This window comes from Glandiceps talaboti, chromosome 2, assembly GCF_964340395.1.
Source record: "Glandiceps talaboti chromosome 2, keGlaTala1.1, whole genome shotgun sequence".
NCBI classification, from domain to species: domain Eukaryota; kingdom Metazoa; phylum Hemichordata; class Enteropneusta; family Spengelidae; genus Glandiceps; species Glandiceps talaboti.
The window spans coordinates 29,247,111-29,269,783 of NC_135550.1; the positions used below are offsets into that span (position 1 = coordinate 29,247,111).

General features: G+C 34.7%; 3 protein-coding genes across 3 annotated transcripts; 1 reads left to right on the forward strand and 2 right to left on the reverse strand.

Annotated features, from left to right (window-relative positions):
* Nucleotides 1-1,085: 1,085 nt before the first annotated feature.
* Nucleotides 1,086-7,025, reverse strand: LOC144446448 (neuronal acetylcholine receptor subunit alpha-3-like). Its single transcript, XM_078136214.1, has 10 exons — nt 6,962-7,025; nt 6,243-6,263; nt 5,795-5,937; nt 5,296-5,340; nt 4,759-4,868; nt 4,104-4,248; nt 3,260-3,437; nt 2,508-2,756; nt 1,887-1,981; nt 1,086-1,526 (listed from the first exon to the last, which is right to left on the reverse strand). Exons 1-10 carry the CDS (start codon nt 7,023-7,025, stop codon nt 1,086-1,088), a joined length of 1,491 nt encoding a protein of 496 aa, XP_077992340.1.
* A 1,678-nt stretch (nt 7,026-8,703) lies between these two features.
* Nucleotides 8,704-13,318, forward strand: LOC144446458 (neuronal acetylcholine receptor subunit alpha-5-like). The gene is made up of 6 exons (XM_078136227.1): nt 8,704-8,767; nt 9,407-9,543; nt 9,861-9,905; nt 10,540-10,649; nt 12,042-12,183; nt 13,139-13,318. Exons 1-6 carry the CDS (start codon nt 8,704-8,706, stop codon nt 13,316-13,318), a joined length of 678 nt encoding a protein of 225 aa, XP_077992353.1.
* A 2,986-nt stretch (nt 13,319-16,304) lies between these two features.
* On the reverse strand, nt 16,305-22,117 carry LOC144453010 (neuronal acetylcholine receptor subunit beta-3-like). Its single transcript, XM_078144271.1, has 9 exons — nt 21,924-22,117; nt 21,279-21,433; nt 20,655-20,699; nt 20,045-20,154; nt 19,657-19,801; nt 18,934-19,111; nt 18,136-18,381; nt 17,847-17,938; nt 16,305-17,684 (listed from the first exon to the last, which is right to left on the reverse strand). Exons 1-9 carry the CDS (start codon nt 21,994-21,996, stop codon nt 17,247-17,249), a joined length of 1,482 nt encoding a protein of 493 aa, XP_078000397.1. The 5' UTR covers nt 21,997-22,117; the 3' UTR covers nt 16,305-17,246.
* Between the last annotated feature and the right edge of the window lie 556 nt (nt 22,118-22,673).

A 22,673-nucleotide genomic window follows, 5' to 3' on the forward strand; every position in this document is an offset into this window, starting at 1 on the left:
TAATAGACTTTACATTAAGTATAATGACAATCTGTTTTCTGGAACTTCCTCAACTAGGGATGTTTATATCTAAAGAAGTAAACATTTACATAGAAATATGATATAAATGTACCTTTTGCCAATATGTCAATATGTCGCGCTAAGACTACAACCTTTGGATTGTTTTATGATTCTTTAGAACTGGTTCTGTTAATTATGCTACACTAGAGCCTTTTAAACCCAGAGGCACTCCCACAGAAAGGTATATCGGTATGTGCTCCCAAATGGGTAACTTTTCACGACTTTTGATCTGAAAATTCTCTATTTATGGCGTCAGTAAGATGGAAAACATCTTAGAAATACCTTCACAGCATCAGAATAAAGGTAACTGTTCGGATAATTTTTTCTGAAAATCCCTAACTATTGTTGAGTTATGCGTGGGTAGCTGTTTTAAACTTGGGCCGCATACCCCATCTTAAAATGTGCGGAATACCCCCCCCCCCACACACACACACACATACACACACACACACACACACACACACACACACACACACACACACACACACACACCCGGATTTTAAAGGCTCAGTTGACTAAAACCTGCACTAGCTGCAACTGGCATGGGGTATATTATATTTTTCGGTGAGACAGTGTGACCAACATTATATTCACTGATAATTGTTAAAATAACAATACATTGGACATGTTTGTGTCATTTAAAGGTCTGTTTTATCCACAAGTAATATAATGCTGAGTTGAGATCATGATTTTTGGGTGCGGACCCAAGAATTAATTTGCATTGGATATATTGCACCATATTGTGTGTGTACAGTATTACGATTAAGTTATTATATGTAACAATATAACAAAATAGTTTCAAAAAACGTTCCAGTTGCAGATAATGCAGCTTTAGTAATTGTCCTAGGGGTACAGAAAAGGTTATCATCCCTTCAATATCTATACTTATGTTAAAAGTTTATTCAAATAATATATTGCGACTGTGTCGCCATGCAGTCGTGCTTGACTGGATGTTGACTTACAAAGAACGCCCTCAGGTGGCAAATGTACTGTCATTACAAAACGAGAATAACTACAATATCACATCATTCAACCTTTGATATATCATCGTAATGATTGGGCTGGTTCTGAGGCAAGTCAACGGCCATGGCAATGTACAAATTGATGGCTATCAGACTAGCAATAAATATGAAACCCGCCATTTGGTCGAGTGAAACGGCGACACTATGCCAGTCCTTTCGAATGTCACTCATAGGGTTCTCCCCCTCACGATTACTGAAATGTTCATCAATGCGCTGAATACAGTCAGCAATTTCTTTCACTGTACTCTTATTTCGGCCATTGTTAATGTCTGCGAAGAATTCACCCACTGAATAAATTTTGGAATTTGAAAGACAATCTTCCGTCCATAGGCTCTCGTCACAACGATACTTCTTGCCGACTCGGACGTTGGAAGTCCGTTTCAGTTTTCTTTTTGTTGATGTTTTACTTGTCGTATTTGTCAGGACTTTAAGCCAGGACGGCACCTGTGAAATAAAACCTCTCAAAAATGTCAATTTGTTTTGTATAATTGAATTCCACTTCGACTTCGTTGATTTTACATACCCCCCCCCCCCCCACACACACACACACCAGGCTGATTATGAATCTATCAATCATTTGACATATTTGAAAAAATACCCAGGATGTTTGGCAATGTATACTGAGCGCTAAATTGAACAGCGGGTCAAGGGTTCGTTCCCAAGGAAACAATGTAGCGATCATCCAATTATTGATTATTTGTGCTTCTAATTTTGCTGGAACCAAACAAGGAACCCTGTAGGTATTTCAAAATATTTTAAAGTGACAGATACATGTTAATGTCAGTGTTAATCGCACTTTCTTACCTTTCCTACTGCCAGTTTATCGATATTTAATATGAAGACATTCCAAAACACTGCAAGGGGGCATATAATCACCAAATTGCTTAGGTAATATATACCTGAATTAAAATATAAATGGGATTACACGTAGTCGTCATTTCAACTTGTAATATATCTTAATAGGTGAAGTTCTTCGTTGTTATCGCATCTATCAACAGTTCACATACATGACTTCAGTAGGTAATTTGACTGTACACTCTCCGAAACCACAATGGCCATTACATCTTTACAAACAGTCAAACTTATTCGAACTCAGACTTTCTACAAGCGTCTGTTACTTATATATCGTTGTTCTTCGATCATGTATTCTTCTGGGTTCAAATTTGTACGTGGCGATGCAAACAAAATGGCAAGATCTTAAGCAAAATATTTAGTGTTTTAATTTTGAAAAATCATCTTTAAAATAGATCATTAATCCTAGTAAATGCAAGACCGAAGTTCATTTCTTGAAGTAGTTTAGTAAGTTTCTATCATTCCTTACTTGCTATTAAGACTTACTGTAAAAGTACGGCATACATACATACAGATAATTATTGAGTATATTTCCTGAGTTCTCATCGTAAAACCATATAACAGAATTCCTACCTATATCGGACACTCTTCTGTCACTGGTTGCAGGCAATAGTTTGTTTAGTAGTTGCAGGAAAAATAGTCCGGACAAAAACAGAGTCGCACATCTTTCTATTTTGGAAACACCGTACTGGTAGGGGATATAGAAGGTGAGTGTTCCAAGGCATCCTAACATTAAGCATGGTACCACTAGCGTAACCTCGTACAGAGTAGCCTTGCGTTTAATGGTGAATTCAGCAACAACAAACGTCCTACCTTGAGTAGCTGTAAATAACGTTAATGCATTTGTATTTTAGATCAAATGACAAGTTTCTTATTCAGATGTTCTGAGTATTAAATTTTAGAGTTTCATTTATTGCTTGTAGGTGTAGGGAATTCATTAGTCTTAAAGCTTGCTGCTAGACCTTCGGACTTTCTTCCGATACAATAAGCGACTGTCGGTAGCCTGTCGTATCGTATCACAAGAAAGCCAGAAGGTCTAGCAGCTAGACTAGGAACACATGGACAATGGTAGATAATTAAGCTGGTATATTTGTATACGGTGTTACCATAGTCCCTCTATCAAACATTAGGGACAGTTAGGGTCAAACCTTAGAACAACATTTCGACCTTGCATAGAAATTAACGTTACGTTGTGATGTTCTCTCGTATTTGATCAGGCTAGTTTGAAGAATTTCATTGTTGTATTTCTCGCAGCGGTTTAAATGTCACAATTGGTAATTACTATAATTATTGTTTGCGTTTTATGAAAAATGTAGCTGACTTACTTTGGTATTGGCTTTCTAAGACTGTTCCCCATTGAGAGCGTGTTTTGTATAACTTAGTTCTCTGTAGAAGCCATTCTCCATTGTCGTGAAAGATATATTCATCCATTGTTGAATTGTAGACGTCCATATACAACTTGTTGTCCCGATAATGCCAGGAGCCAACAAGGAAGACACATGTCTGTCAAAATGTCAAAATAACATTAGAGCTAACGAGGAAGAGACATGTCTGTCAAAATACCAAAAATAATATCAGAGCCCACGATAATTCTATTCCTACGCATACTGCATAATTGAAGATCAAGGAACTTTGGGATGTGATGTAAATTACAAATCATAGCATCGACAGTGTTACATCAGGTTTGCCGTTATCTTTGTTTGTTTGTTTGTTTGCTAAGTTAATAAGGAGTCAAATAAAGTAAAAGTACATGTATAATGTCACATTCGAACTCTGTATTTTGAAGTCAACAAAAAACAACAACATGAAGACCTATAGAATTTGTTCTTTGTGTTCTCGAAGACCTAAACAAAGCTTTGCTCTTCTGTAGATATGTACTGTTCAGATTCATGCACACAAGGAGAAAATGTCATCATCTCGGAACGAATTGATAAACAGAACAAAAAGATAGACAAAGTAATGAACTATTTAGAGAATCGATATAAACAGTAGACCTCTAAATAATAGACCTCTAAACAATACACTTCAAAACTATCAACAGTGGAACTCAACAATGACAAAAACAAAGGAAGTCAAAATTAAAGACAAAACTACGAAAGAAACTAAGAACAAATTCCAACTCTGAAAAGTAGTATCAACAGTGATGTTTACTTTTTAGAGCATACACACCTGTGTATCTTTTGGAAATGTGTACACGTCTACATTGCATGTTGTCTCTAATACAGAAGGTCTCCATGAAAGCATAGCTTCACCAGTATGACGTACAAAAACCGTATTTGAATCCGTTATCGTGAATGGTTGTTTAGAAGTCATGCTAGGGTACAAAAACACAAGCCAAATACGTCAGAGGTTCGCTCTTTGCGTATAATTCATGTCTGAACAAACACGAAAAATAAACTTTAATTTATTTATGTAAGTTAATTAATTTGTTCAACAACATTTCTTTTCAACATGCATTTTAACATAATATTAATGTAGTAAGCATTTTACGTTCAGAATCAATTACACAGGAAAGACACCTGAAAATAGAGGACATAGTTCAAAGATATTCGCAAACCGACACACGCATGGTCAGACAGTTGGACTGACCCACAGAAGGCAGTTTAAGATATATAGGTTGACATAGAGATGGACAAAAAAAAACACAAGTGCACACGTGTACATTTTATTACAGTAAGGAGGGCTTGTTAAAAGATATATCTCAAAGATTGTAATTAATGACCTATTAATGTAGGCAAAACTTAGATACTTGGAAATAGAAAATGACCACTGTATGCACCATAAATGCTTATTCTTCGTTAGAAATACTAGTACATGTATGTACCTGTTAAATATTGTGAGGTCCGGAACCCACACTGATTGTGCTGGTAGTGAAGTTGATTCTAGGCCATCATACTTTGCAGTATCCCATGTAAGAAACTCGTCATTCCAGGACTAGAATAGATAATAATGAAGACACCTAGATGTCAGGTATAAAACGAAATTGCTGATAGTCATTCTCATCTTTTAGACAAAAGAGTGAAATTGTATACCCCTTTTACATACATAGTCAATCAATCATCAATAACATTTATAAAGTTCAAATACCTCAAACAGAATTGTGTTCCATGTCACATAACTAAGCATAACTACTATGATATATATTGTAGCTGGAATTTATTGAAACCTACTCTGACATTAATGCATGCATATAGTAATCAATGAAGCTTAAAAGGTCAAACCTATATACTACATATTCGAATTCTGTGATGGACTAATTATTACGTCTACTTAAATCCGGCATATATATACGGTATATATATGCTAATTAGATTCGACCCGGGTACTGAAGAGGTTAACATTTCACAATGATATCTCTTACCAGGGTAATATATACCAATGACTTCAAAATCTGCCTTTTCTCGTCCTAGATGAAAAATAGAGTCATGACATTGAGTGGAACCAAGTGTCAATGATAACGTACGTTTTATTCTGTATTGCACAAAAGTTTTACTATCTAGAATTCGAAGTACATATACATTGAAAGTTTTTTCCTGAATGTAGCACGGTGCACATTCTTGGAGTGTCTTTCCACTAGTCTCTTAGTTCCTAGAAAGAACAAACTTCAGAAAAAGAACAAAGAAATAATAAATGCAATTTATGTGTATTTTTGACGAAGAATGAAATTTGTACAAAGCAAGAACGAGGTGCCGACTGTGTACCATTTTCTGTTAGTGCACGTCGATGAATACATTATGTGAGATATGTCAATGGGTATCTAAATGTTGTACCTAATTTCAAATCTAGATCTCACTGTTAGCAACACTTTTATATAAATTATAGCGTTAGTATAAGATGACACTAAGAAATGTAATACCCACCAGTTTAATGATGTTTCTAATACCAATATCGACGATGACTACCACTTGTTCAGTTTCATTTCTGACAGGGCGAATGTGTTTTTGGTACGTACTATTAGACAGCAGGTCGCATGATAGTCTCAGTTCATTAATATGTCTATTTCCTTGAAACATCCAAAGTCAAATAGTACATATGTCATAATGTTACCAATTGTTGAACTATACCATGCCTTCTGCTATTAATATCAAAGATACTGAATACTTCTAGGGTGGTTTTTGTCTGTCTGTCTGTCTGTCTGTCTGTCTGTCTGTCTGTCTGTCTGTCTGTCTGTCTGTCTGTCTGTCTGTCTGTCTGTCTGTCTGTCTGTCTGTTTGTTTGTTTGTTTGTTTGTTTGTTTGTTGATAATTTGTTTGTACGTCTGAGTCAATAAAACTGCAGAGACTTTGTAAAAAATAAATCCATATTTACCTTTTCCTTCTGGGCAAGCCCCTTGAGAAAGTTAACCATTGATGCAATGCAAATAAACTTACAATTAGTATCGAAAAAAACCCCAATTACATGACTATTAAAACGCCCCAAAAATCTGGGGAAACACTTATCCAACTTCTCTTGATCCACTTTTCCGTCTACAAAAGAACTTACTTTCTTTGACTACAACGACCATTCTACCAGCTCTTTAATCAACTCAATATCCTTGACATCTATAAACTTTGTCAACTTCAAACTTGTATGTTCATCTTTGACCTAAAACACGATCGCTATACACACACTCTCGACCATTACATTACAAACCAGTTGTCCCATAGCTATCCAACCAGAGCTAAAATCAATGATAATATTCCGATTCCAAAAAATAAACTGTCAATTAGACAACACAATTTTAAATATGCAGCTATCCAAACTTGTAATTGTGTGCCCACAACAATAAGAAAGATCAACAATTCAATTCAATTCAATTCAAATCAATTCAATTCAATTCAATTCAATTCAAGCAATATTGAGATAAATAACAGAGCACGACAATTTACTGAATGTACTCTCTAAAGTACTTATTTCTGTGTCTTGCAGAGCTGTACTACAACTGTAAGCTAATGTTAATTGCACTTACGGTTCCACTATTAAATGCAAATGACATTTTGAGGTTGGCGTACTTTGAAATACGATGTACCTTTGTTAAAACTACGTACCTGTTGCTCTGGATAGGTTTGGTAACGAAAGAAAGGTCAGGAGACAGATAACCGATTTGTACATCCTTGGTATAGTTTCAACCACTGAATTATCCAACGTTGCCAAGCACGACCCTTTTCTTGAACAGTTTGCGTCTGAAAGACTGTTTTCAAGCGTTCAGGTATTTGTTGGCAATCACAGATATAACGCTGTGAATGTTACTTGATCCAGGTATACTTAGGCAGGTTTGAAATGATACTTATATCGCCTCGTTTGCCAATCACATGAAGTTGATGTTTTGATAGATGGTAAATTGTATTTTAAAAGTCATAAGTTGAATTCACATTTAGACATTTAAAGCACTCCCTGCATACATTATGGTTTTCTTAGTAAGTGGTTTGTAATTGAAAAAATAAGGTTGCTATGGTAACTACTGTAGCCTTGAATAACGCAAGTCGTCATTTGAATTTACATGATGTGTACCATGAATTATATGTAATCATGTTTTAGAACCTAATAGTTAGGAATTTACACAGGTGGCCATGAGATGTTGTCAGTAACGAAATGTGTCTCGCACATTGGCCGTGGAAGATATAGTGTGTTTTGTTCTGTGCATCAATTGACCTTTGACCACAGTATATCAACTTGCTTAACAAGAACTAGGAGATAACCATAGAAATTATGTTTTAAGTTCGCTTTGCACTGTCATATTGTGGAAGAGGATTATTGTTGTTGTTGTTGTTGTTGTTGTTGTTGTTGTTGTTGTTGTTGTTGTTGAATGAAGTAGCTGAGTGGTCCAATTAGGTTTATGTTATAGCTCGAAACGCACGATGACATGGCCTAAGTTTAAGTTTAAGTCAAGGAAAGAACTCAAGGACCAATTATCATAACCATCACAAGTTTAGATGAAAATATCCAGTTCACTGTATGGAGGTAATTGTAGTGCATTGGTCCTTGGGTCAAGTAAATGTGCTGCAAGGACGGTCACCATGGATCTAAACAAGTCTTGAAGCAAATTAATCTCTTTACCACTTTATGTGATGAGAAACTCGTGATGCATGGCCTGAACCCATTAAATCCAAAACCAATTAACTAATTGCTTTTTAAAGATATGATCATGTCTTAATGAGAAATGTTTAAGGAATTGTAATACACAATGGGCAATGCAAATGGTGATGCGTATGTGACACGCAGTTTGCTCAAGATCTCACATGATTATATAAGCTTCATATTTTGTTCAATATTTTATGATACATTTAGTTATTATCATCTAACTTCTAAGACAAGAAATATTTAAACAAAAGCAACTTAACCAGCCCACCAACCAACCAACCAACTAACCAACCAACCGAACCCAACCCAACCAATCAATCAAACAAGAAACCAGACAAACAAAAATGATGAAAGCAAACTGATGAAATTCTAAAGATAAAGGTCAACATATCCATTATTCACATTCCTAATGACGTTCATGATACCACAGTTCACTGTGTGCTTGTCAACAGACCATGGCATTTTTGAACTAAAACGTAGCACGTCTATAGCTGATTACATTAAGGGGCCACGTCATAAGGTGTTCTTAATTCCAACCCATTATTCAGCTGGGAGATACATATTACTATAGACACAAACTGAGATGATGTGTAACCTTTGAACTAGGTTTATAAATGGACTACTTCTATAAAGGAGATCATTATTCCATTGTATATATCATGAAGTAGAAGATTCTATTTTATTCAAAATTGACAGTTTTTCAGAGGATATGAGGCGACTGTTAACGTCTATGACGCTCCTTTTCTTGATCATTTTGAGCGAGAAGACAACAGGTAATAATTGAAAGAACGTTTCATATATTCGTAGTCTGTTGTTGTAGCACCATATTGAAGAGACAATTACATGTATAAACGTTAATGTTTTTGGAGTTTGGTTGTGATGATAAGTGTCTTTAATGATCAGTATGGGATTGTCCTGTTCCTAATACGTATTGCTGTGCTTAGGAAATATGTCTTTCTGGCTATTTTGTAAATAATCACGTAAATGTGTCAAAGAGATAATTTATATAAATATTTTTGGTATCGTTTTCAACGATGTGTACATATATATAAAACGAAAATAAAGTAAAGAGCTGTTGATTCCGTTGCAAGCTACTGATAAGATGAATTGTAGACATTGTATCAAACAAATAGGGACTGGTTTTTGTTTCTTATCGAGGTGTTTTTTTTCTTTCGACTGCATTTGGCCGAACCAGGGCTTGCAATTAACTCAGTTTACCCGCTGCTATCTTTTGCTCCAACAATCAACATGATTTCAGAGGACGAACGTGGTGGTGGCGGCGGCGGCGGCGGCGGTGGTGGTGGTGGTGGTGGTGGTGGGGGGTTATGATCATAATCGTGCTGCTCCAACAAAAACCAAATGTGCTTACTAACTATTTATAGAAACGTTCTTTTGTATTTCTTATATAATAGTAAGCGCTAGAAGGAATAAAGGAACATTAATCGAAGATCTCTTGGCTGATTATGAAAAGTCTGTTCGACCAGTAAAGAATGAAAATAATGACATCAGTGTGACCGTTGATATCGCCATACGTCATGTACTTGAACTGGTACGCATTACAATGTACTATCTTCAACATAAACAATCTGATATTTACATCACAGATAAATACAAATACATTTCGCTTTGCTAATTTCTGTTATACTTTCTGATACAGGCTGCTGTGCGAAATCAAACGATTTTTAAAAGATAATTTTCCTATAAAAATGAAATCAGCTAAATCATTACGTAAAATGGACCAACTTTCGATACAGTTGTGCCACTTTTTGAAAGCTCATATTAAATGGCACATATGTTTACAATTATTGTATGTGTTGTAGTAATCAACAAGTACATTTTTGTTCTGTATTCCATTTTTTCTCCCAGGACATGAAAACAGAAATTTTGAAGAGTTTAGTGTTCTGCACTTTGGTAAGTAGTGTTGTGTTGTGTTGTGTTGTGTTGTGTTGTGTTGTGTTGTGTTGTGTTGTGTTGTGTTGTGTTGTGTTGTGTTGTGTTGTGTTGTGTTGTGTTGTGTTGTGTTTGATAGCCTATCCTTTTCTGAATTGCCTATTACTGGTATTATACAAATTGAACATAAAAGCAGTGTCTGTGTTGCAATACTGCTATTTTCAAATATGTGATTACATTACAAGTTAGAATCTTAGTGACAGATTTTGTCACAAGAATGACACTTGCACTATGAGAGCCCTTCAAACGTGTTATAACACCGAAATCCTATATATATACAACGTCCACGAATGTTCCTTAGGTTCAATTGACTGTTACAAAATTATAATTTGTGTGTGTGCTGCGATGATTTGCAGCGAAGGTATTCATATGTACAGTCCCTTAGGTATATCCTATAAAATAGCTGTCATTAATTATTCGATACAATATATACATCCATTCATTAGAAATATAATTATAATGGGTAAGCGAACATCAATTTTGTGTTGACTATTATAGTGTTACTAGTAACGTTGTGTAGAATGTGCATTTTGACAACACCCATAGTCCATCCACATCCCCTTGTAGTTAATAGCCCATCTATATCCCCTTGTAGTTATGGCGTGATGAGTTTCTGAGATGGAATAGTTCCCAGTATGGTGGTTTGGAAGTCATTTCATTATCTGCTGATAAAATATGGGTGCCAGATTTAACACTTTACAACAAGTAAGACAGTTTTCTTGCTATATTATATCTATACCTATTTTAAAAAGACAAACACAGTATGTTGACATGCACCTCAATCGCTTGCTATTAGATAAGGAGTAGTTTATCCTAGATGATATAAAAGATAAGTCTAGTCTTGCATTATTTAGCTGGAAATAAAATATGTTTACACCGACATTTATTCCAAATCGAAACTTTAATATTGTTTTCTGTGTCAAAATGTAAGCTGCTATTGTCTCTCATAAGGAAAAATAATCTAATTCTTGAATTCAAAAAGAAAATATTATATCCGTGAATAATTAAGTAATGCGTATATGTAAAATAAATTTATAAATCTCAAATTTCAAAAACAGTTGTTATCTCAGTAATGGTGTTGTGTTTTCCTTCGTAATGATATTTCAAGATTAACCTCTCATCTTGCAAATAACTAGCAATTGAAGTTTCATCAGTGGATTTTGCTTTGTGTACAGTAAAGCTGAAGCTGGTTTAAAACTTGAAATTCTATAGACTATGACTAGGTCACCTAGCTGTATTTGATAAACTGAGAACAGTATATAGACTGATCTTGATGTTGAATACTTGTTAACGACATAATTTACATTTTTCAAGAAAGAGGTTACATCAGTACTTTCAAAGATATAGTGATTGACATCACCGATCTCGTGACATTTGTGACAGAATCGTGTATTTTCAGTTTCCATTTGTGACAAAATCATGCATTTTACAGTTTCCATTTGTGACAAAATCGTGGATTTTACATTTTCCATTTGTGACAAAATCACGCATTTTACAGTTTCCATTTGTGACAAAATCGTGCATTTTACAGTTTCCATTTGTGACAAAATCATGCATTTTACAGTTTCCATTTGTGACAAAATCGTGGATTTTACATTTTCCATTTGTGACAAAATCGTGCATTTTACAGTTTCCAATTGTGACAAAATCGTGCATTTTACAGTTTCTAGTTGTGACAAAATCGTGGATTTTACAGTTTCCATTTGTGACAAAATCGTGGATTTTTACATTTTCCATTTGTGACAAAATCGTGCATTTTACAGTTTCCATTTGTGACAAAATCGTGCATTTTACAGTTTCCATTTGTGACAAAATCGTGCATTTCACAGTTTCCATTTGTGACAAAATCGTGCATTTTACAGTTTCCATTTGTGTAAGTTCGATTATGACAATTTATCAAAAAAATAATAAACTCAGTCAGTTTTTTACAATTATACTTTTGTTTACCGTGATATAATCTCATTAGAGTCACGGTTGCGATTCATAATAAAGATTTTTTTGAGAATATTAGTGTACGGTGATTATACGTATTGTTATAATCTACTTTGGGGACCTAAATATATTTATATTTATTTACCTTAATATATTCTATTTTAGCGTCGGTAGCGAACATCCATTCCGATTCGGCAATCAATCACTCATCGTCAACCACGATGGCAACATTACATATATTTGTCAGCCAAAGATAACGGAAACTGTATGCAACGTCGACATTCAAAATTACCCCGTTGATACGCAGGTGTGTATACATATTCCATCAAAGTAATTGTTGCCAATCATGCAATATGTGGTTTCATTATTTATTATAAATCAATATTCTATCTAAGGTTTAGAAGAAGAGAAGTCGTACGCTAACAAACCACAGAGCTAGCCTAAATAATAATAATAAATAATAATAATAATAATAATAATAGTAATAATAATAAATAAATTTATTGCCAGAAATTAAAGGTTTACAAAAAATTCTAATCTTATCAATAAATGTACAAATATATCAAAATTAACAAGTCAAATGTGCCATAAAATAGAACAATGTAGATAATTACAAACAAATTTCTGGCTAGGGCCACAAAAATAGTTCTTAGGAACTAGTTGAGCTTGTGGCCCCAAAGAAGAACTCATTGTGATTATGTGGTGCGGTGCGTCAGACTGACAGCTTGGAAATTAATACAAATTCATTTGACAAAAAGAGAATGAAAGTGAGAACAGAAAGAATACACAAATCAATTTGAAAAAGGTGTCGTTTTAAGTGCAGTTTAGAGTCGGTTCTATTACTAATTTTTTCAGAGTCAGGCAGACAGTTCCAATGTTTTGTTGTGGCGTATTTGAGGCTATGTTGGTTTATGGAGAGGTTTACTTTTGGAATATAGAAATTGTCGTTCGTGGCAAGTCGTGTTGGGTAGTTGATGTGATGTATATATGAATGTTATTTTTAATCTTGAACTTAAACTATGGCGATGTCTTACCTTTGCACTGATAAAGGCACAAGTTCAACCACAAAACGTACAGCGAAACCAATCATAATGTATTGATCCTTGCACTCACAGACTTAACACCATCAAACAAGTAAACATGTTATAGAGGCAAACGAATAAAAACACGAGATCTTTCCCATGTCTATTCACAGTCAATTCATTAAAAGTTAGACATGGGATATCATACATCCCTGACCCATGTCTGTATGTCACTTTCAGGTGTGCAGTTTCTACCTTGGTTCTGGCATATACAATGACAACCAAGTACATTTGATTCCGTACGCCTCTGAAATGGAACAAGATGTTTTCCATACCAAAGGAGAATGGCTGTTACAAGACACTGTTATGTATCTCACACCTCGTACGGACGTCTCATTGCAGAGCAGGAAATCAGGTTAGTTATATTTTGTCGGACTATCTTACACATAATAGCCAGTTTACAGTCATTCAAATTTATTTAGCCGGGCTTCCGACTGCATTTCGTTAGAAACACTATCAACATTTACTTGTGTGTATAGCATTTATTGCAATGCCAAGGTTTTTTTAAAATAATGATGACACATCATTTTGTTTTCTTTCTAGACTTTAACGATTCGTTTATCTTGACTGCCTCTGCATTGCTGAAGCGAAAGTCTGCTCTGTATAAAGTGACGTTAATGGTACCAAGCGTGTTGCTTGGGCTCCTGGCTTACTCAACATTCTTTATTCCATACAGCTACGGGAAGACAAAGATGGATAAAGCAGTGACGTTATTTCTGTCTGGTAGTGTACTCCTGACCAACATGAATAGCCTGCTTAGAGCTTCTAGTAAGAACGTACCAATGTTAGGTTAGTAGATTTCATGTCATCCAATAATTTAGTCTTTGTATGTTCACCAGTTTGTCCTTTTCTTGTCAATGTATCGACCCTGCTATCCGGAAATCAAAACTTTGGAAAAGTGCAGGTGATCGACATGTGCGACTGTAGTTATACTACTGGTGCAGAAAACAAACCTTTTAATTGTATTCAGAAGGAAATCGGCAAAAAAGTAAGCTTATCGAGATATTGAAAAAATGCTTAGCCACAAATTTACCTCATCTATACCACGTCATAGAATCTGTACGTGCATTATTAAAAATTGAGATATCAAAATATGAATATTAAAGGTGCGTTACTAACAATGCATATTCGATGACTGTTCTCAACTCAACTCAGCTGATCAGAATTAGATTCCTAACATGTATACGATGATAAGGTTTATACATAATGATGTGGTGTGATCAACTGTCTTTTGCAGGTGCGTTGTACCTCAGCAATATGTTGGTAACCAGTCTTTCTTCACTGTGGAATGTGTTTATTGTGTGCGTTGATAGGGGCACTGAGTGTGAGGTACGTTCCCTTCATATTTTTATGACTAGAAGACATACCATCTGCTAAATTTGACTATTTTATAGACATGGAAAGTATGATTGAGTTCTTTACACAACGATAATGTTTGGCGGCGTCACATCGATCACAAAATGTTGATTCAGCCTATGTATAACATCAATCTCTAAGTAATTTAAAATGGTTATTTTCTTCATAGGTGCCAAGATGGCTAAAGATTATTTTCAGTATTAAAACGCACGATGATGAAGACGAGAACTTGTTTATACGTAGAAATGATATATCATTACAGTACAGTAATACCGACAAGCCGGACACTATCGCGTCTACAGATACCCATCTGAAACAGATAACTGAACACGTCAAGAATTTTGAAAGAAGTATAATCGAGACTGAGACCGAGGAACAAGAAGACACAGAAATACGTAACGATTGGCATCAAATTGCCGTTGTTCTTGATCGGTATGCTAGTATTATATTCATCCTAGGACTCTTAACCATGAATATCTACATTGGTGTTATCGTTCACTTCAGTGAACGGGAGTTGTATCCAGACATTTAATCATATGGATTAGTTTTTATTTACAAGATTTGCATTATAAGTATACGACTTGTGGACTGTTTTGAACAACTGTGTATTCTTGGCATGCCTTGGAAAGACAGCATACATATAGTATTCCTATACACATTGGTGATATTCTGTTTTGATATTTATATATAAAACAAATATATATATATATTGTATATTTCACTTTTTGTCAATTTCCGAATCGAACTTTCTAATAATATCCAGTTTAATCTTTCTTCTAAATATTACTAAAGAAAAAATATTAAAAAATTTATACAATTTGTCTTTGTCTTCGTTTTAACAGTAATGTGAAAAATGCACTGCTATAGTTATGCAACAAAGTCCCCTAAATTGAAGTATTCATCGATCTATTAAGTCAGTTGTCATGATACAAACAGTGGTTGTAAATTACTTACTTAAGTTTGATAGCAATTTAGTAGTTGATGTTCTTATTTATTTGAGGTGTTTTAACTCAATTTTATCCTTCATATAAATGCTCTTCATTAATAAATCATTAATGTTAATTATTCATATGTTCTCCGTGTGTGTTATTGAAGGTATACTTGTTGCTATGGTGAACTTGATAACATATGAGTCACTTTTAATTTCCGGTGTAACACTTACATAGCATAATATAGCATAGATAGATGCAGAGAACCAATCATAATTTGAAGAAAAAAAAACCTGAACGGCCTAATATAAGCATACTGTAATGGAACTGTCCCAGTACTTCCTATGAGTTATACCAATGTTACACTGTCAGATAAACGAGGTGATTTAAACTGTCAACAAAATTTAAGAATTTTCGGATGGAATAACTTTGATGATGATTTTCCTACATTTCTTCTCTGAGGGGTTACATATCAAAATATGTACGAAGTAAAGTCAAATTATCTCTCTCTACTAGTTTGTATATATATATCTCGAAAATTCCAAGAGCCACTTTCTTTACTACAACGATCTCGTTCACATGTTGGAAAGGGTACAATTTTGCACTGACTACTGTTCCCTGTGTAATGTGTAACATATTGTATCTGTTGGCAATTTCACTTGATTCAATGCAAGAAAACAATATGTATAGCTTAAGACAAAATATAGTGCACTTAGAGAACCACACCCATTCATCCACTCTCTCCCTCCTCCTTCCCCCTCCCTCCCCACCCACCCACTTCCTCTCTCTCTCTCTCTCTCTCTCTCTCTCTCTCTCACTCTCTCTCTCTCTCTCTCTCTCTCTCTCTCTCTCTCTCTCTCTCTCTCTCTCTCTCTCTCTCTCTCTCTCTCTCCCTCTCCCTCACAGAACATTTCAATTATTTTAAATTGTTTCGTGAAAAAAGACATGGCACAACCATATTCTTAACATTTTCCTAAACATGATTTATTTCTTCAATGAGTACAAAACGTAGGACAAGATATCATAAAGGAAATCAAATCCAGACATAAAATACAACGAATATATTATAATTTCTAAGTGTTATCGGTTCATCAAACTTTTCATCTTAACTCTTCAGTCTGAAGAATGTCGTCAAGAAACACAAAAGTAGAGCAACTTATATGTATTTATAGTTGTGTATTCAGATACTTCTCATTTACTGACGTTGATTGAGACGACGGTGTCAGTAGAGGACGGCAGGAAGGACTGTGGGGAAACTGGATATGTAGCTAAATATTACTTTCTTATAGTTATCAAAGTTTAAAATTTAATTAAAACGTTTCTTTTTTAAATTTCTGAAAACACGAATTTAAAAGATTAAATGCATTTTAGGACATTTCTTCGATATGAATATGACACTTATTAAATATTTTATGGTATTCATAAACAGTAATTGATCAATTATTCATATATTAACAGTTTACAACCATGGTTGCCATAGTTTCCTTAAATTTTGGGCTATGTGCTTTTAATACAAAACATATATACTTTTGGAAAGGAAATCAATTAAATTTTCTAGTAATTTTGGGAAAGAAATTATCCATACTTTCCAACTGTCAATGAAAGTGTTGTATAGTGATAAATATAACAATAACCCTGCGACAACTCAATGGCAAATAATAATAACAGTAATAATAATAATAATAATGTTGAGTTCTTATATAGCACTTTCCCACGCCGTGCTCAAAGCGCTTTACAATTATTACCCCTGGCTCAGATCAGAACGTCACAAAGGCCCTTTACTCTTCCTCAACTCCCCGGGAGCATACAAATCATCACTATAATCTTGAAGCTCTAAACACGGATTTACATTTGAGTACATTTCCTTATCACATGTATTTTGTAGATTTTGAAATGTACATAAATCAGAAGTATTCGAGTCTTGTGGTAATGTCACCTGCTTGCAATAATGACTATCTTTTTCAAATATACTGATATAATTCAATATAATTCATTCCAATCCATTATTCCGTCCTGGCTATTTCATCGTACAGATTCGGTTTATTAGATGGTAACTCAGTAGAGATGCCTATGTACGTATTTATGGCTATCAGTCCCATTATGAAGAGAATACTCGCAATCCTATCGAGAGCGACAGCAACTTTGTGCCATTCACTTCGTATTCTCTTCTGCTTCTTCTTCTCGGCTTCTTGATTCCAGATAAATCGATCGATGCGTTTTACTGAATAGGCAATCTCTTCTAGGAACCCTCTTTCACACACCCCATAGCTGTTATCCAGACCGAGTGATGAAATGGCACCGTTAGATATCGGCTCCCTTTTCGATTCTTTGCGAGATTCCTTGCTCTTATTGATGGAATGTGTTTCATTCGACATCACAGACCTGTCTTCGATCGACGTTTTGTTGACTTTCTGCGTCAGAAATCTTAACCAACTAGGAACCTGTCGAAAATCATTATAAAATTTTGTGTTAAGTTTGATTATAGCAATTGATTGTTCTCTGTAATAACTTATCTATTAAAATAGTGTAACAGTTTCTATGCAAATTGTTATTCTTCATGAAAATACGGAACTACTAATTATATTAAGAAACCATATATGTACCTTTCTTGTCATTCGTTTATCCAAGTACAAAACGAAGACATTCCAGATCACGGCAAAGCATATGAAAACCAAACTTGTCAAATAGTACAGCCCTGCAAAAGAAATGTGAGATCGTATTTAGTTATAGCATATGGTAGTTGTAATACAGGTTGTACTCTGTTGATAGAAGTTGAAATGATGACGTCAGTCACCGCCGTACGGTAAACATATCTCCATAAGATTAAAGATGAAATGAAATCACTTAGTTTGTACCAAATGTAACATCAAAAAGAGAATTGACAATACTCACCTAGGTTAGGTAATCTTCTGCTAGTTGCTGGCAACATTTCACCCACCGACGGTAGGAACACCATTCCTGAGAGGAACAGGGTGACACCCATGCCAATCTTGGTGTTACCATACTCATAGGGTATAAAGAAAGTCAGAGAAGCCAAGAATCCTAACATAAGGCATGGAACCATCAGCGTCACTTGATAAAACTCCGATTTTCTCTCTATTTCAAACATGGCTATCAAAAAACTTCTGTCAGTTATAACTGAAATACAAAGATAGAAATCGTTGATATTTGACTTCAATCCCTTTTATTCTCGTTTGAGGATGGCCATGATACCATAGCATGTTACATTTGATATGCAATATAATTTAGGGAAATATATAGAACATGAACAATCCCAGTAACTCTATGACTATCCAGCTTTCCACTACAACATTTTCCATAAAACAGTAACGAGAGGAAAGAGGAAACTGTACACATTACAGACAGACTGTGTATAAAGATATTGCTAAGCGTTGAAATTACCTACATTTGTATATCAAAACAACCAGCAGGATTAGGCAATCTTAATTTCACTTCTGGAACACCCAATAAAAAAATCAAATTTGTATTCTTCTACAGGCATGAAGTACATTTGTTCTCTATATCATCAAGGTCTGTTATGCACGGGTAACCTTCATTGTGATCAAGTGAGTTACCATGACTTGAAAATAATGTTGACCATGAAGATAATTGAAAACATGACACATGTTATCGCCGTGTATAGATTACAATGTAAACACTTCTACCTGATATAATAGTTTAAATTCTCACCGTTCTTTTGACTACCTAGGATTGTACGCATGTCTGATGATGTCTTGTACAAGTCAGTGCTTTTCAGGATCCACTCTCCATTTGAATGGAACACCTCTTCATCCATGCTACGATTATATGCCTTGAACAATAGTTCATTGTCTTGGTATGTCCACGAACCAAGGAGATATATACATTTCTACAATACAAGGAGATATATACATTTCTACAATATAGGGAGATATATACATTTCTACAAAATAAGGAGATATATACATTTCTACATTACAAGAAGATATATACATTTCTACATTACAAGGAGATATATACAATTCTACATTACAAGGAGATATATACATTTCTACATTACAAGGAGATATATACATTTCTACAATTCAAGGAGATATATACATTTCTACAATACAAGGAGATATATCCATTTCTACAATACAAGGAGATATATCCATTTCTACAATACAAGGAGATATATACATTTCTACAATACAAAGATAAGTAACAATCACGTCATTTAGCAAAATGAACTATTGCAGGTAGAACCATTTTAACGCAGACTCGAGTACCGATATCAATGCTGGCCGCCTATTCGATATAGTACTTGCACACCTCTGGAGTCATTAGTAAAAGTATGTGAAAGAACGATTCAGAAATGGAAATTCATTTTGCTTATTTAATAGCATTTAATATTTCAATGCATACCAATTTTTCCATAATTTGCACACATACCTGTGTATCTCTTGGAAAGGCGTACACGTCAACCCTACAAGTAGTCGTTGCTGGAGAAGGTTTCCACGAAAATGTGACGTTGCCGTCGTAATGTACAATTACCGAACTTGTTTCCTGGATGATGAACGGTTGCTCAGAAGATATGCTATAAAAATGAAAGTATGTTTGAAGAACATTACCTAATGATGTTATGAATAGGTTAGTAAAACGGGCAGTTAAAGTTTATCTGTATGTACACATAGCATTAACTTAACAATATGCATTGTAAGTGTCAATTAGTCATTGTCGATTACTTCACGGTTTACATGTATGTCTACTTGAGGGGTTGATATTTCATCTCAAATGTCAAGTTTTCCAAATTGAAAACACTGTTGTTAATGGATCTTACCTGTTGAATACAGTAAGGTCAGGAATCCATATTTTCTTCGCTGGCAATGTAGTGCTTTCCAGCCCTCCGAAGTCTGATGCATTCCATCTTAAAAACTCATCATTCCAGAACTATCGAGAGAGAGAATTGAATACCTTTCTATTATTTGTACTTCAAATGTTAAGTATATTTGCTTGTTAAAATCGTCATCACACACCCATCCATCCACCCACCCACCCACCCATCCATCCATCCATCCATCCATCCATCCCTACCTACCTACCTACCTACCTATCTACCTACCTACCTACCTACCTACCTACTTACTTACCTACCTACCTACCTACCTACCTACCTACATACATACATACACACACACACACATACATACATACATACATACATACATACATACATACACACATACATACATACATACATACATACATACACACACACACACGCATACATACATACATACATACATACATACATACATACATACATACATACATACATACATACATCGATGCATACTCAAAAAAGAGTACTAAACTAATTTTATATGACCAGAACATCTGTTCGACATACATTTATATTTGGCATAGTGATGATATTAGTGTTGTCTTACCAGTGCAGTATAAACCAAAGTCTTCAAAATTTGTGTTTTTTCATCCTTTGAAGCATACGTACATAAAATGGACAGAACGAAATTTTAATCATATTTTGAATACCCAGCTAATCTAATAGAGCATAGTAATGGTTCTATATGCAGAAAGTGGAATGGAGAACGTATATACTATAAAGATAACCAGTCTTAAATATAAAAAAGATGGTAGGCTATACAGAAATCTTGTCAATGAAAGTTCATGTAAGAAACCAACAATTTTCCAACGATTTGGCAAGTGACGTGAATATTCCATCCGATAGATACATCCAAATGACAAATTAGACTATGTGATATAGGGAATGCGTAGAGAAGGAAGTAGGACAACCTTCTGCCTTTGAAGATTGAAATAACAATGTTACAAGAATATATGAGATTTTGTCCCAGCTAGCCATATCGAAAGGTAAAACAAGCTAAAATCAATAACCTTGGAGATTTAGTTTTTAAAATGGTTCATTATTGAATGTTGACATGCATTATAATTATTTTAAACTCCAAATGTCGAAGTGCTACTTTAATTGCGACAAATCAAAGAAATACAGGGTAAAAGTGAAAGTTAACGACGCTCCAGTGACATGCCATACCCACCAGTTCGAGTACATTTCGGAGACCAATGTCAACCGTAACAACAACTCGTTCGTTTTCGTCTTTCACGGGTCTAATGTTCTTTTGATAGGCGTCATTCAGTAACTCATCCGATAACTTTCTTTCGTTACTGCGTCTATCACTCTTTCCAGCTAAGGCTACGTGGAAATCAAATTGACTATTATTTTAGTATTATGTCCCAAACAGAGCATTTAAGGCATGCTGCTAGACGATTGAGATAGTATGTATATATCGAACACATATATTCACACGTACAAATCAACACCATATTGTAAGATTAATACTCGAAAAAGTCAACCTATGGGATTTAAATAACAGTAATGTACATTGTTATTTCGTCATTGAATACCTACTGTATGCTCAAACTTACATGTTTCACAGAAAAATTACTTTTTTAGTATTATTAATTGGAGAAGTTAAATCGAACATGTTGGTGGCTAACTATCGCTGTGACGTACGGCTAAAGTTAATTGTGTATACAGCGTATGTTTGTCAATTGTCAGTCAACTTCTTTATTGGAATATTTCAGTGTCTTGATAATTGGCAAATAGAATATATGATGTTGCTACTTCTTTCTTTATTGACAAAACAAAACAAAACAAAACAAAATTGAAGGCAATTCATTACCTGTTTCTCCAGTCCATAACAGTCCAACGGTGGACAGCAACAGGAAATAAACGGCGATATTCACTTGACACATCTCTAGTCTCACTGTAGACCGAGTTATTTAATGTTGTGTTGACAACATGGAATCAACCAACAGAGCTAAACTCATTGGTAAAGGTTCTCATGGTGGATAAAACGGTTTCTGTGTCCCTACGTATGATCTTAATGTTTTTAATAATGAATGCTATTACAATATAAAAAACACTTCATGTGAAATCAATACTCTAATTGCTTAAAGGAAGTCAAGTGAAACCGAATAGATTATAACGCTTTTCAATGATTGGTTGCGGTGACGTCATTAGCATTACTCAGCAAATCGTATCATACGTCATATTTTGTCATTGCGCAGTGAACATCAAACCGATAAAACGATATTGTGCGAGAAGGGAAATTATTTTGGAGGTGACAAAATGGAGGCTAACATTGTCGACGAAAAATAATCGAATGATATCCCACGTCTGACGTGAACAGAACGACACTGACATAATTGATAGAAAGTCCACACCTCGATGGTATACACTTAAGCACTCTATCGCGATTTTCACACATCATACCACTGTTATCAATAAAGTCAATATTCTTGTCAAGTGTACTAGGAACTATTTGATCGTCTAGCATTTAGTCTATAATTCATGGATTTGTCAATTTTCATTATAATTTAATTGGACTGTAAACAATTTTTAATTATCAATTTGTCATTGTGTGCTACAT

What these genes read in the sequence shown, in the direction of transcription:
- LOC144446448 (XM_078136214.1), bottom strand. Translation starts at nt 7,025, where the DNA reads ATGTACAAATCGGTTATCTGTCTCCTGACCTTTCTTTCGTTACCAAAC. An exon ending in CATTGGTATATATTACCCTG is followed by an intron (nt 4,869 to 5,295) that starts GTAAGAGATATC and finishes TATCTATTCTAG; the next exon opens with TCCTGGAATGACGAGTTTCT. An exon ending in CAGAAGAGTGTCCGATATAG is followed by an intron (nt 1,982 to 2,507) that starts GTAGGAATTCTG and finishes ATTTTAATTCAG; the next exon opens with GTATATATTACCTAAGCAAT.
- LOC144446458 (XM_078136227.1), top strand. Translation starts at nt 8,704, where the DNA reads ATGAGGCGACTGTTAACGTCTATGACGCTCCTTTTCTTGATCATTTTG. An exon ending in TTTGAGCGAGAAGACAACAG is followed by an intron (nt 8,768 to 9,406) that starts GTAATAATTGAA and finishes CTTATATAATAG; the next exon opens with TAAGCGCTAGAAGGAATAAA. An exon ending in GATTTAACACTTTACAACAA is followed by an intron (nt 10,650 to 12,041) that starts GTAAGACAGTTT and finishes ATTCTATTTTAG; the next exon opens with CGTCGGTAGCGAACATCCAT.
- LOC144453010 (XM_078144271.1), bottom strand. Translation starts at nt 21,996, where the DNA reads ATGTGTCAAGTGAATATCGCCGTTTATTTCCTGTTGCTGTCCACCGTT. An exon ending in TCCGAAATGTACTCGAACTG is followed by an intron (nt 20,700 to 21,278) that starts GTGGGTATGGCA and finishes TATGCTTCAAAG; the next exon opens with GATGAAAAAACACAAATTTT. An exon ending in ATAAACGAATGACAAGAAAG is followed by an intron (nt 17,685 to 17,846) that starts GTACATATATGG and finishes GATTTTCGACAG; the next exon opens with GTTCCTAGTTGGTTAAGATT.